We start from the raw sequence: 12,471 nt of genomic DNA on the forward strand, positions 1-12,471 counted from the left end.
CTACCCTAACTCTGTAATACTCAATTCCCTTACTGATTGAAAACCTAAGTCAGCTTCAAATATATCCAAGGAATCAGTCTCAGCACCTTTCTGTGCAAACAATTCCGAAGATACTCATCTTTCGGAGAAAAATTATCCTCATGTATGTCTTAAATGAGAACCCCTTAAACAATCTTTTAGCTTTTATAGCGTTAAGCTCCCGAAGAATTAATCTACTTAAGCATTGAAATTTCTTTCATCCAAGTGGGGACGTGTGATGAAAACTGAAGAGCATCACTTTTCGTAAGTTGGCCCAAGTCAACATTCAAAACTGCAATAATCTAAACATAACTCCCTGAAATTCACAAACACAAAACTCTCATTTAAAATGATTTGATGGATTCACGGAAATTCTTATTTTGGAAAGGGAGAACAACATGGGAGCCTGAAGTAAAACGTAAGCAGTGTGACAAATACTTCCAAGGATATTGGTACAATTGTAAATTATCTCAACTTCCACACGGACAAAAACAGAACATGAACCCAAGCTTCTAACAAAGTTCACGCATTCATACCTGAACCAACATCTGTCTCTCAGCCTTTGGCAGATTCCTTGCTTGCCGCTCTGCTTCTTCCCACTCTTCTCTTACCTAATTTTGGGAGCAAAGTAAATTCAAAGTAACCTGCCCATCAAGAGTATATAAAAAAATTCAGGTCATCTAAATTAACTACAGGTTTCCCCCACTATCCGAAGGTGGAGCGTTCCTATGAAACCGTTTGTAAGCCAAAATGGTGTAAGGCGATGAAGCAATTACCATTAATTTATATGGGAAAATTTTTTGAGCGTTCCCAAACCCAAAAAATAACCTACCAAATCAAACGAAATAACACATAAAACCTAAAATAACACGGACATATAGCAAAAGCAGGAATGATATAATAAATACATAGACTATATAAAGTAGAAATATTGTATGTACGGTGTAGTTTCACTTATCAAAAATCGGGAAGACAGTGACCCAAAATCTATTTGGAGAAAAAAAATCGGCACGTACATGCATACAACTGCCCGCACAAAGCTTCACGGTCATGGTAGTTTTTTCTCGGGGTAAACACACGTATAAAGCGGGCGTCTTTTTTTCGTAAAAGCGAAAATCCTCTTTGGTTAGCGAAAACCGGTACTAATGTAGGTCTTTCGTAACAGCGAGCTGACGTAAAGTGAACGTTCGAAAAACAGGGACCACCTGTATTTCAAAATCTCCTTCAGTGATCAATATGAAAGCCAGACTACATTCAAGATGGTTATGGCAAGTTGTTTCTATAATAAATGTATTCCCACAATATTTTGGGATAGGCATTATCATAATTTTAATTCAACCTAGATAAAGAACCAATAATATTATTTTTGTGTCAGGATAGCATGATTCTTAAAGGTAGTTTGGAAATACAAGATTCTCCCTCCAGGCAATAAGGGCTGCTGGCTTTGGAGTGCTGCTGAGTCAGTGCAATGTATCCTACATTGTATGCTACAGCTATATTGCACCAGTGGTGGAGGCAGTGAATGTTTGTTAATTCTTGTGGTTTAGAAGCTGCATTCATCCAGGCAGCTGAGACTCGTGTCTTGCTGATTACAAAAAAAGTCTGAAAGATACATCATGGGAGGAGGCCATGTGGCCAATTCAAGTATTTATCCACTCCCCTCTTGAACACTATAAACAAATCTGTTTCCAAAACTTATTCTTGGCAGTACATTCCAAATTCTAATAACTTAAGTGCATAAAACGTTGAATTTTCTGTCAATAGCAACAGTTTTTCGACAACAGAGACTCTAAATTCCTCGATTAGAACCCCTGTCAACCCCCCAAAGGGTGTTGCTCTGGATTTTCAGAATCTCTTGTGAACCTTAATTTTTCCAGTCTGCCTGTTCAGCTTTAGTCTCTCATCCCAAGTAACAATCTGGAAAATCTGTTTTGCACACTCCAGAGACCTTCTTTCTTTCTTGTAACACACTGCCCAGAATTGGCCAGAAAACTGTCAACAGACTATCAGAAGCCTTAGAAACAAGACCATTAGACCATAAAATATAGGAGCAAAATAGGCCATTTGGCCCATCAAGTCTTACCATAGAACATTACAGCACAGTACAGGCCCTTCAGCCCTCCATGTTGTGCTGACCCATATAATCCTTAAAAATAGTACTAAACCCACACTACCCCATAACCATTTTTCTTTCATCCATGTGCCTGTCCAAGAGGCTCTTAAATACCCCTAATGTTTTAGCCTCCACCACCATCCCTGGCAAGTCATTCCAGGCACTTAAAAACTTACCCCTGATGTCTCCCCTAAACTTCCCTCCCTTAATTTTGTACATATGCCCTCTGGTGTTTGCTATTGGCGCCCTGGGAAACAGGTACTGACTATCCACCCTATCTATACCTCTCATAATCTTGTAGACCTCTATCAAGTCCCCTCTCATTCTTCTACGCTCCAAGGAGAAAAGTCCCAGCTCTGCTAACCTTGCTTCATATGACTTGTTCTCCAAACTAGGCAACATCCTGGTAAATCTCCTCTGCACCCTCTCCATAGCTTCCACATCCTTCCTATAATGAGGTGACCAGAATTGAACACAAATTCTCCACCATTTCATCATGGCTGATCTAAACTTCCCCCTCAACCCAAATCTCCTGCATTCTCCTCATAGCCCTTCATACCCCGACTAATCAAGAACCTATCAACCTACACCTTAAATATACCCTACGACTTGGCCTCCACAGCCACCTGCACAACAAATTCCACAGATTCACCACAATCTAGCTAAAGAAATTCCTCTTCATTTCCGTTCTAAAAGGACAGCCCTTTATTCTGAGGCTGTGTCCTGTGGTTCCCCCCCCCCCCCCCCAGAGGAAATGTCCTCTCCACATCCATTCTTAACATTCCCTCCTTGGAATGGAGAAGGATGAGAGGTGACCTGATAGAGGTGTACAAGATAATGAGAGGCATTGATCATGTGGATAGTCAGAGGCTTTTTCCCAGGGCTGAAATGGTTGCCACAAGAGGACACAGGTTTAAGGTGCTGGGGAGTAGGTACAGAGGAGATGTCAGGGGTGATTTTTTTTTTACTCAGAGAGTGTTGAGTGCATGGAATGGGCTGCCGGCAACAGTGGTGGAGGTGGATATGATAGGGTCTTTTAAGAGGCTTTTAGATAGGTACATGGAGCTTAGTAAAATAGAGGGCTAAAGGTAAGCCTAGTAATTTCTAAGGTAGGGACGTGTTCGGCACAACTTTGTGGTATATTGTGCTGTAGGTGTTCTATGTTTCTATTCCATTTGCTTTCCTCACCACAGACTCAACCTGCAAATTAACCTTTAGAGAATCCTGCAGAAGGACTCCCAAGTCCCTTTGCAACTCTGATTTTTGAATTTTCTCTCCATTTAGAAAATAGTTTGCCCTTTTATTTCTTTTACAAAGTGCATTACCATAAACTTCTTGATACTGTATCCCATCTGCCACTTCTTTGCCCATACTAATCTGTCTAAATTGGGGGGGCGGGAAGGCTTCTTGAAGAGTGGAGTGATAACTTGAGATTTTCTAGTCTTCTGGAACCATTCCAGATTCTAGTGATTACTAATACCTTCGACAATCTCTTCAGCTACCACTTTCTGAACCCTGGGGTGTAGACCATCTGGTCCAGGTGACTTATCTACCTTCAGACCTTTCAGTTTCCCAAGAACCCTCTCCCTAGTAATGGTAACTTCACACACCTCATGACCCCTGACACCAAGAACTTTAACCATTCTGCTAGTGTCTTCCACAGTGAAGAATGATGCAAAATACTTATTCAGTTCATCCATGATTCCCTTGACCCCATAATTGCCTCTCCAGCATCGTTTACCAGCAGTCTGATATCCACTCTCACCACTCTTTTTATACTTCACGTATCTGGAAAAACTTCTGGTAGCTTCTTTATTATTGGCCAGCTTACTTTCTTATTCCATCTTTTCCTTCTTAATGACTTTTTTTTGTTGCCTTCTGTTGGTATTTAAAAGCTTCCCAATCCTCTAACTTCTCACTAATTTTTGCTCCATTATATGCCCTCTCTTCGGCTTTTATGTTGGCTTTGACTTCTCTTGTTAGCCACGGTAATGTCATCTTGCTTTTAGGATTCTTCCTCTTTGGGGTGTATATATCCTGCGCTTTCCAAATTGCTTCCAGAAATTCCAGCCATTGCAACTCTGCCATCATCCCTGCCAGTGTTCTTTTCCAATCAATTCTGGCCAACTCCTCTCTCATGCCTCTGTAATTCCCTTTACTCCACTATAATACTGATACATCTGACTTTAGCTACTACTCCTCAAATTTCAGGGTGAATTTGATGATATTATGATCACTTTTCCCAAGGGCTCCTTTACCTTCAGCTCTCTAATCAATTCCGGTTCATTACACAACACCCAATCCAGAATAGCTGATCCCCTAGTGGGCTCAACCACGAGTTGTTTTTAAAAGCCATCTTGTAGGCATTCTAAAAATTCCCCCTCTTGGAATCCAGCACCAACCCAATTTTCCCAATCTACCTGCATATTGAAATCCCCCATGACCATTGTAACATTGCCCTTTTGGCATGCATTTTCTATCCCCCATTGTAACTTGTAGACCACACCCTTACTACTGCTTGAGGGTCTGTCTACAATCCCATCGGAGTCTTCTTACCCTTGCAGTTCCTTAGCTCTACCCACAATGATTCAACACCTTCTGACCCTATGTCATCTCTTTCTAATGATTTGATTTCATTTTTTACCAACAGAGCAATGCCACCCCTTCTGCCTTCCTGCTTGTCCTTTCAATATAATGTGTATCCTTGGATATTAAGTTCCCAGCTATAATCTTCTTTCAGGTGTGATTCAGTAATACCTACATCATACATGCCAACCTGTAATGGAGCTACAGTTCGGGGCATCGGAGTTCAATTCCAACACCACGTGCGAGAAGTTTGTGCCTCCTTCCCCTGAAGCATGTGGGTTTCCCCCACGTGCTCTGGTTTCCTTCCACATTCCAAAAACCTAACAGTTGGTAGATTAATCTGTCATTGCAAATTGTCCTGTGATTAGACTCGGGTTAAATGGATGGGTTGCCAGGCAGTGTGGCTCACTGAGCTGGAAGGGCCTGTTCTGCACTGTACCTCTCCAAACAAATCTCTCCACTGCAGTTCAGGGTGCAGGGCTTCACACCAAAAGTTATGTTACAAGTATTGTCACAGACTTTGAACATAGCAGAAGCAGACACAGATATAATCAGGTCCTGACGAAGGGTCTCGGCCCAAAACGTCGACTGTACTTCTTCCTATAGATGCTGTCTGGCCTGCTGCGTTCCACCAGCATTTTGTGTGTGTTGTACCTATTTTAAATGTCATCTGGGGTCATCTGTTCGGTAATATTGCTTTAAGATTAAGTGTAATTCCCAAGTTATTAACTCCCAATTATTTAGAGCATTGTTTATGGAAAATTTAAATAAAATGAAGTCAGCTGCAGCATGGTATCATATTCGTTTGAAACAACAGGAAGTGGTAATTACAAGATTTCCAGTCAGGTTCACAGATGAATTTCCCTTCAAAAGTGAGAAAAGTGATTTTACAGTACATGTTAGTTATTTAAGCCCATCATCCCCCACTGAGGCATAGGCCACCAACAGCAGCTACAGAGTATACAGTATGTATACCATTACCTTATCCATACGATCACGGTGTCGGATCTCCAACTGCTGTTTAGCCTTTGCAAAACGTGCATGTTCATTTGCATCTGCAGGTGTCTCAAAATAAACATCTACATCATCTGTTGGGTGAGGTGTTGAAAGAACTGTAAGACAGAAGATGAGTCAAACTCAGTTAGCTTAGGGTTGTATGCTAGAGACCTTCGATTTCACAACATACACAAATTACTTCTGCAATGTTAAACACAATTCCCTTGGTTTCTTTTGCACCAAGATTTCGTTGTAAATATTACCTATAAATTTCCATACACCAACTCTTCTAAACAAGGTGCGTCACTGAATTTATTAAGTCAATGGCATTTGAAATTCTACACTTTTGGAAATGTCGAAGAAAAAAATAAGTTTGTTAACACTGATTCAAAGTGAACCTGGTACATATCAATCAGTAAGCTGTGGTAAAAATGATACTCTTTAACAGTCTATGACATGTAAAACAATCAGATCATTAGCATAAAAATTATCCTACCTTATTTTGGAAAGTAAGATACATTCATCTAAGCACAGAGATCATGGTATCAAGAATAGACAATGTCTTATTCTTACTATTGAGACTACACACTCACCTAATTAGATTTTGGGTGATAAAGATGTAAGGGAGGCAGTGTATATATGTACTTATGTCAGGTCAGTGTCCTTCACTTCAGAAAATATAGCTCAGCTGTCCACTCTTTCCCCACCACTGAAGTCCTCCAGGCAACAGCCTGGTTAATCTCCCCTACATTCTCTCCAGCACAACTACATCCTTTGTACAATGTGGTGATCAGAACTTCATATAATATTCCAAAGTTCCTAATCAGACAACATCTACAGCCCAACTTTCAATCTTCTGTTACCTCAATTAAATCCTTAAGGCAGGGTTTCACTCACAAAATGCCACATAGTAAATTAACAGCATTCACATTCCCCCTCCTCCATCTTCAATTTCAGCAACCATAGCAAAAAAGTGTCACCTAAAATCATGAAACCAACAGCATCATCAGCTGGTAGAAACTGGGCAATAACCTTTCGAGGAAGAATAATCAATTCCAGACTGCAACCTGAAGTATCAAGATGATTTGCCCTAGATGCTTGACTGAAAGTATATTGATGGAAGAAATTAAGTTAACACAATGGCACTGGTTTTACACGTGGAGCATTTCGTAATGGTTTCAGGTTATCACCAACTGAGTTATATATATGATTGTACGTGAAGCACATTTGGGTATGAAGCCCCAAAGGATACTCCTTGTGAATTCATAAGTCAGTTGTAATGCAAATTCTTCATTATTGGAGCTTGTAATTTTCAGATGAAACTCCAAAATACTTTAATACTTCTGTCCGGTGGCAAGGATGACAAGGGTCTAGTCACAGATGGAGGTGTTTACTCCCAAGGTCCAGAGTTTGGTGACAAGTTTGCTTGGAATTATAGTAGTGAAAGCAGAGCTGTAGCCAATAAACAATAATCTGATATAGGTGTCTTAATTGTGCAGATGCTCCAGAGGTGAGTGTAAGGCCAGGGAGATAGCATCTGCTGCAAACCTGTTTTGAAGGTAAACAAATTGCAGTGGGTCAAAGTTGTTTGGAATGCTTAAGTTAATGCATGACATGACCAGCCTCTCAAAGCACTTCATGATGGTAGATGTCAGAACAACTAGACAGTAGCCATGAAGGCACATTACCTTCTTTTTCTTAGGTACTGGGATGGGAAATGGCCTTGAGGTTAAAAATGTCTTCATATACCTAAATTTTTGCTAATATTCCCAAAACGCACTTCAGAAGATGTATTCCACCCAGCAATTAATGACAAAATGACATGCAGTGTTGCAGATTACTGGAAAGTTTGCAAGGTAGTTTAATTTCTGTTGAAGTTATTAAGTGAACAACTTTTTTATTTCCTCATGCAACCAATAATCTACATATTGTACCATGAGAAAGCCATTGCAACGTTTTTATTTTAGCCTTGCTACAATGTAGAGTAAGAATAATAACTTCTAACATAAAACAAATTACCTTTCTCATTATTGACAATATTTTCTTTGTACAAGTTCTCCTCACTGGTTGCCTCCTCCCAATCATCATTATATTCATCCTCTTCATCGTAGTCATAATCCTGTTCATCATTGTCCTTCTCCTCCACAACAGGATTTCCTTCTACTTCAGCTGACTCCTCTCTGCTGAACAACAAGATCAGAATCACTGGAAGAGCATTGCAGGCATTGGAAAATTACTTCTCTTCACAACCACACACATTTCCCATTTTCCATATTTTACTGTTGGAAACACAGACACCAGACATCTAATTCTAAGATCAGCAGTGATGGTCATACATTGCACAGGAACTTAATTTGGCAATTGTCAGTTTATTGGAATTGTGCCATCTATACAAATCAGGGGTAATTGTCCTTCAAGCTTGATGAATGGACTCTAAGTTACTGAAATTGAGCTGTTGCACATCATTAATTTGCAATTACCTTTCAAACCACATTTTGCCCTACCATGCATTTCCTCAGCAAAAGCTGCCATCGTATCATTCACTTAATAGCTTTTTACAATGAACTATATTTCCTGAGTTATTTACAGCCTGTTATACAATTCATCATTTGCTATATGCCTAAACATGAGCTCGTCCCAGCCAGTGTCTCCGGCTGATACACGAAGTTTAAATAAAAGAAAGATCAGGAGAACAGATATTGTTTATGGATTTCAACTAAAGGCAATGATAGCTGCCAGTCATAAAGTGTGGTGCACATGGTAAGGGACAGTTGTGTTCCCCCCGGAATTCTGGGTTCCCGTCCACGACCAGTAATCCTGTGTTTCCATCAATACCAAGTAAAACACAGTCTGATTGTGGAGGCACGTCGCTGAGGCTCTTTTTCTTTCCAGGATACAACCATTCGCTTTGTGGAAGATTTTGCACCCCAGACCTTAAAGATGTGCACTGAGTATAAAGGCGTAATGAAAGTGCTTTTTGATCGTGGTTTCAAACCTTCCTTTCGTAACCTTGCTGACCTAAGAATCAAGTTTAATACCGGGGAATTCAAGTGGTTCAAATCAGCGAGGGAAGCTGAAGTGTTTGTGGCAAGTCTTCCGGCTATCCAGTCATCTTCGGAATCTGATCGGACCTCCTAAAATGGTGGATAAGTACTCCTCGTAGTAAAATTACTTTCTCTGGACTCGGAATTCACTTGAATCACTCAGACATTATTCACTGAAACTCTAAAGGCTGTTGACAATCTCTCCCGGGATTTGGTGTGTGTGTAATCTATTTTTACCTCTGTATAACTTTACCTACAGAGTTCTACAACTAATTCTAACTTGTTTTGGAGGTTCGAAGTCTTTAGTGAAGGCCTCCCTGTTTGTCGGTTCACAGTTCAACTGCTGATTTATTTTTCCTCTGTTTTAAATATTTATTTATTTTATCTTTTTCTTTTCTTCACCCCCTTTTTTTTCCATTCTCTGAATTTTTTTTTCTCCCTTCTCGGTAAATGGTTGATAAATACTCGTCTTGAATTTATAATTTTCCCCTTCCTCTTTTTTCTTTTTCCTTCTTACCCTTTTTTTCCCCTTTCTCTTACTTTATTCTTCTATAATATTTCGCGGGTAGGTTAGTTTTGGTTTTCTTCCGATTTTCTCTGTATTAAGTTGTATATTTCGGCAGAAGGTGTTCTAATCTGTAGTTATGTTTCCTAGTGCATAAACTAGTTACTGTTTGTTATAGCATTTATACGGAACTGCTGTCAATGACACAGATCTGGAAGTTGTATTTGGGTTAATTTTTTTGGTAGAGCTAGCTACTTGTTTTGGTAGCCATCTAGTTTTGGGTTGTGTGGGTGGGGTGAGTATTCCAGTTCCAACATTTCTTTATTGTTTAGGACATGTTTATATTTTGACTCTCTATATTGTGTGGTGGTTGGTCTGGAATTGTTGTTTTTTTCTTGTGCTGTGAGGTTTGGGGAGGACACTAAGCTCAATTGTCTTTAATTTAGGTGCTTTTTTGTTAAATTCTCTTCCTTTGTAGCATATTGTTATTGTATGCTTAACCTTGCTCTGTATTAATGCTCCTCATTGGGATTTGGGGTTTTTAATTTTGTAAAATGTTTTGAAAAACTAATAAAAAAAATTTTAAAAAAATTAGTGGGGTGGTGGACATTGAAGCTTATCATAGATGATCACAAGATCAAAATCAATTTGGAAAGTGGATCAAGGAATAGCAGAATTTGGTGGAAAAAAATGGAATTTAATATTAGTGTGAAGTGATGCATTTTGGAAAGTTAAAGACCCAAGTGGCAATATTTTTCACACAGAGAGTGATGGGTATATGAAAAGCCATTAGAGGAAGTTCTAAATTCAAGTACATTACATCTAAAAGACATCTGTACTCCTATCGTGGATAAGAAAGATTTAGAGGAATATGAGCCAAATGCAAGCACATGGACATGGACAAGTTGGGCCAAAGGGCCTGTTCATGTGCTGTAGAACTCTGTAATTGAGGCTTAGAAGACAGATTCAGATCAGATTTACTTACACATGTACATCAAAACACATGTCATTTGTGTTAACACCCAACACACCCAAGAATGTGCAGGGAGCAGCCTGCAAGTGTCACCACACATTCCAGTGTCAACACAGCATCCCCTTAATGTGTGCTTATGGCATTAGCTTAACTAAAGTTCTCACTAAGTCACCAGGAATTTACATGGAATACCCAATGGTCAAAATATTACTTGACACAATTAAGGATTCTGGAAAAGTACAATGCTCACCATATTGTGAACATGATACCAGTTGACAGACATTAGTATTCCTGTTGACACAGTAGGCTTTGATTTTCATAAAGCCTGCCAGGTGGATCATAGGATAAGCAGTGCATTGCCGGGTCCACTGAGATTAGCTGGCATTTTTTGTGTGTTGGGAAAAGAAATGCATTACATTCTTAATGATGTTAAGACCCAGAATGGAAGAGCTGAAGACAAGGTTGGCATATTCCTTCATGAGATCTCTTCACTGTAGAAGCAGTTTCCAGTCAATTTGATTCACTTCATTTAATCCAAAGAAATAGCAGAGTACTGGATACACTCAAGGCAGCAGGACCAGACAAGATTGCAGCTGTGCGACTAAAGATTTCTGCTCCCCCTCCTGCCAAGCTCTTCTGGTACAGTTCCAACACTGGCAACTAACTGAGAATGTGAAGAGTTCCCACGTACATCCTATCCACAAAAAATGAGATTCATTGAATCCTGCCCAGTTACTTCAACAATCAGCAATCTGTCCACATAATGATTTAAGAAACCCCACCTGGACACAAATAACAAAATCTGTCCTATCTCAACCTCTTACATTCAGGCAGTCCCAGGTTATACTGCGGAAGTTGAAGTAATCCATGACTGCAACCCTGTTGGCTTTTCCTAATTTATCTCAATTTTCAGGTGGCCATTACTAACAAAGTATTTGTACCTTTCTTATTTTTTTTACATGTGAACTTGGTGGATAAGCCCTCATTAAGCCCCTCAGAGCACAGCTGTAATATTATTTCTGATTAATAGTGCAACTGCCCACTTTCTTTTGAAAAACATTGAAACCCTGGAACATCAAGCATTCGACCTGCTTCTTTCTCAACCAATTGTCTGTAAAGGCCACAACATCATCATACCATGTACTAAACCATGCTCTAAGTTAATCACACCTACCATTCAAATAAATACATTTCAACTTGTCTATTCCATCATGTCTGTTACTTTGCTCCTGCCTAACCTTCTTACAGACTTGCTAGTCATGGTATCTACCTTCCTCTCAATCCTTCCACTTTCTGACCTGGTGCTCTGGTTCCCAACCCTTATCAAACTCATTTAAGCCCACCCGAGTAGCACTCGTGAACTGGAACTAATGACAGGAATCAATTAATTCACCCATGAGAACTGCAAAACTGGTGTTGGAAAAATTCAACTGATTTTTATTCAGTAAAAGAATACCTTGATTCACTAATCTCTTCCTCTTTGTCATCCACATCTTCAAAATCAGAGTCTTCAGAATCCACATCATCGATTTTATTTTGGGGACAGCAAACATACTCAGTGCCATGGAACCTGTTGATGCCACATGGAAGCAACATTCCATAGGTGTGCAGAATCATCGACTCAGCAGCACATGCCTGAAACACAAGGGTGACTACAATTGAGATCCAAGAACATTTGGAAAGTCAAATTACAATTTCTTGAACTAAACAATGATGCATTAAGATGTAATTGGTTAGTCATAATTTATATAGGTAAGGCATCAAAACATGAACTAAAAAGACAACCAATTATTAATAGCACTCAACTACCTAAAATATTGTTGATGCCTAACACACAGATAACACCTCTAAGGAATTCTGTCTCTAGAGTAAAGAGACACAATCCTAAACCAATCCAATTCAATAACTGAGCACCATGCATCTCCACAGTTCAAAGCATAGGATCACACAAGAGAAGCAGGCCTAGCCCACTGCCAACTATCAATCATACATTTTGCACTAATCTTATGTTGACCCTAATTTTTCCATTCACCCAACATTCTCTTCATCTCCCCTCAGATTCTATTACTCACCTACATACTAACAGTAACCTGATTAATTGAACTGCCAAGTTGCATCTGTTTAGACATAGAAGGAAACTGGAACACTTGGAGGAAACCCATGTACAAAGAGTGTGCAAACTCCATAAAGATATTATCAGAGGTCAGGAATAACCTTGTGTCTGTGGCACCATGAG

At 39.6% G+C, this 12,471-nt stretch overlaps 1 protein-coding gene across 5 annotated transcripts in view; it reads right to left on the reverse strand.

Moving 5' to 3' along the window:
• aplp2 (amyloid beta (A4) precursor-like protein 2) overlaps positions 1-12,471 on the reverse strand; it is a 139,699-nt gene that overhangs the window by 59,795 nt on the left and 67,433 nt on the right. For 4 of the 5 annotated variants that reach the window (XM_073029604.1, XM_073029602.1, XM_073029603.1 and 1 more), the window contains exons 5-8: positions 11,692-11,870; positions 7,733-7,896; positions 5,699-5,829; positions 555-629 (exon numbers count right to left, since the gene is read on the reverse strand). In XM_073029604.1, coding sequence (XP_072885705.1) covers positions 555-629; positions 5,699-5,829; positions 7,733-7,896; positions 11,692-11,870 — 549 coding nt within the window. The remainder of the gene's footprint in view (positions 1-554; positions 630-5,698; positions 5,830-7,732; positions 7,897-11,691; positions 11,871-12,471) is intronic. The other variant, XM_073029601.1, reaches the window with a different exon arrangement.

Source organism: Hemitrygon akajei, chromosome 26 (assembly GCF_048418815.1).
Source record: "Hemitrygon akajei chromosome 26, sHemAka1.3, whole genome shotgun sequence".
Lineage (NCBI taxonomy): Eukaryota > Metazoa > Chordata > Chondrichthyes > Myliobatiformes > Dasyatidae > Hemitrygon > Hemitrygon akajei.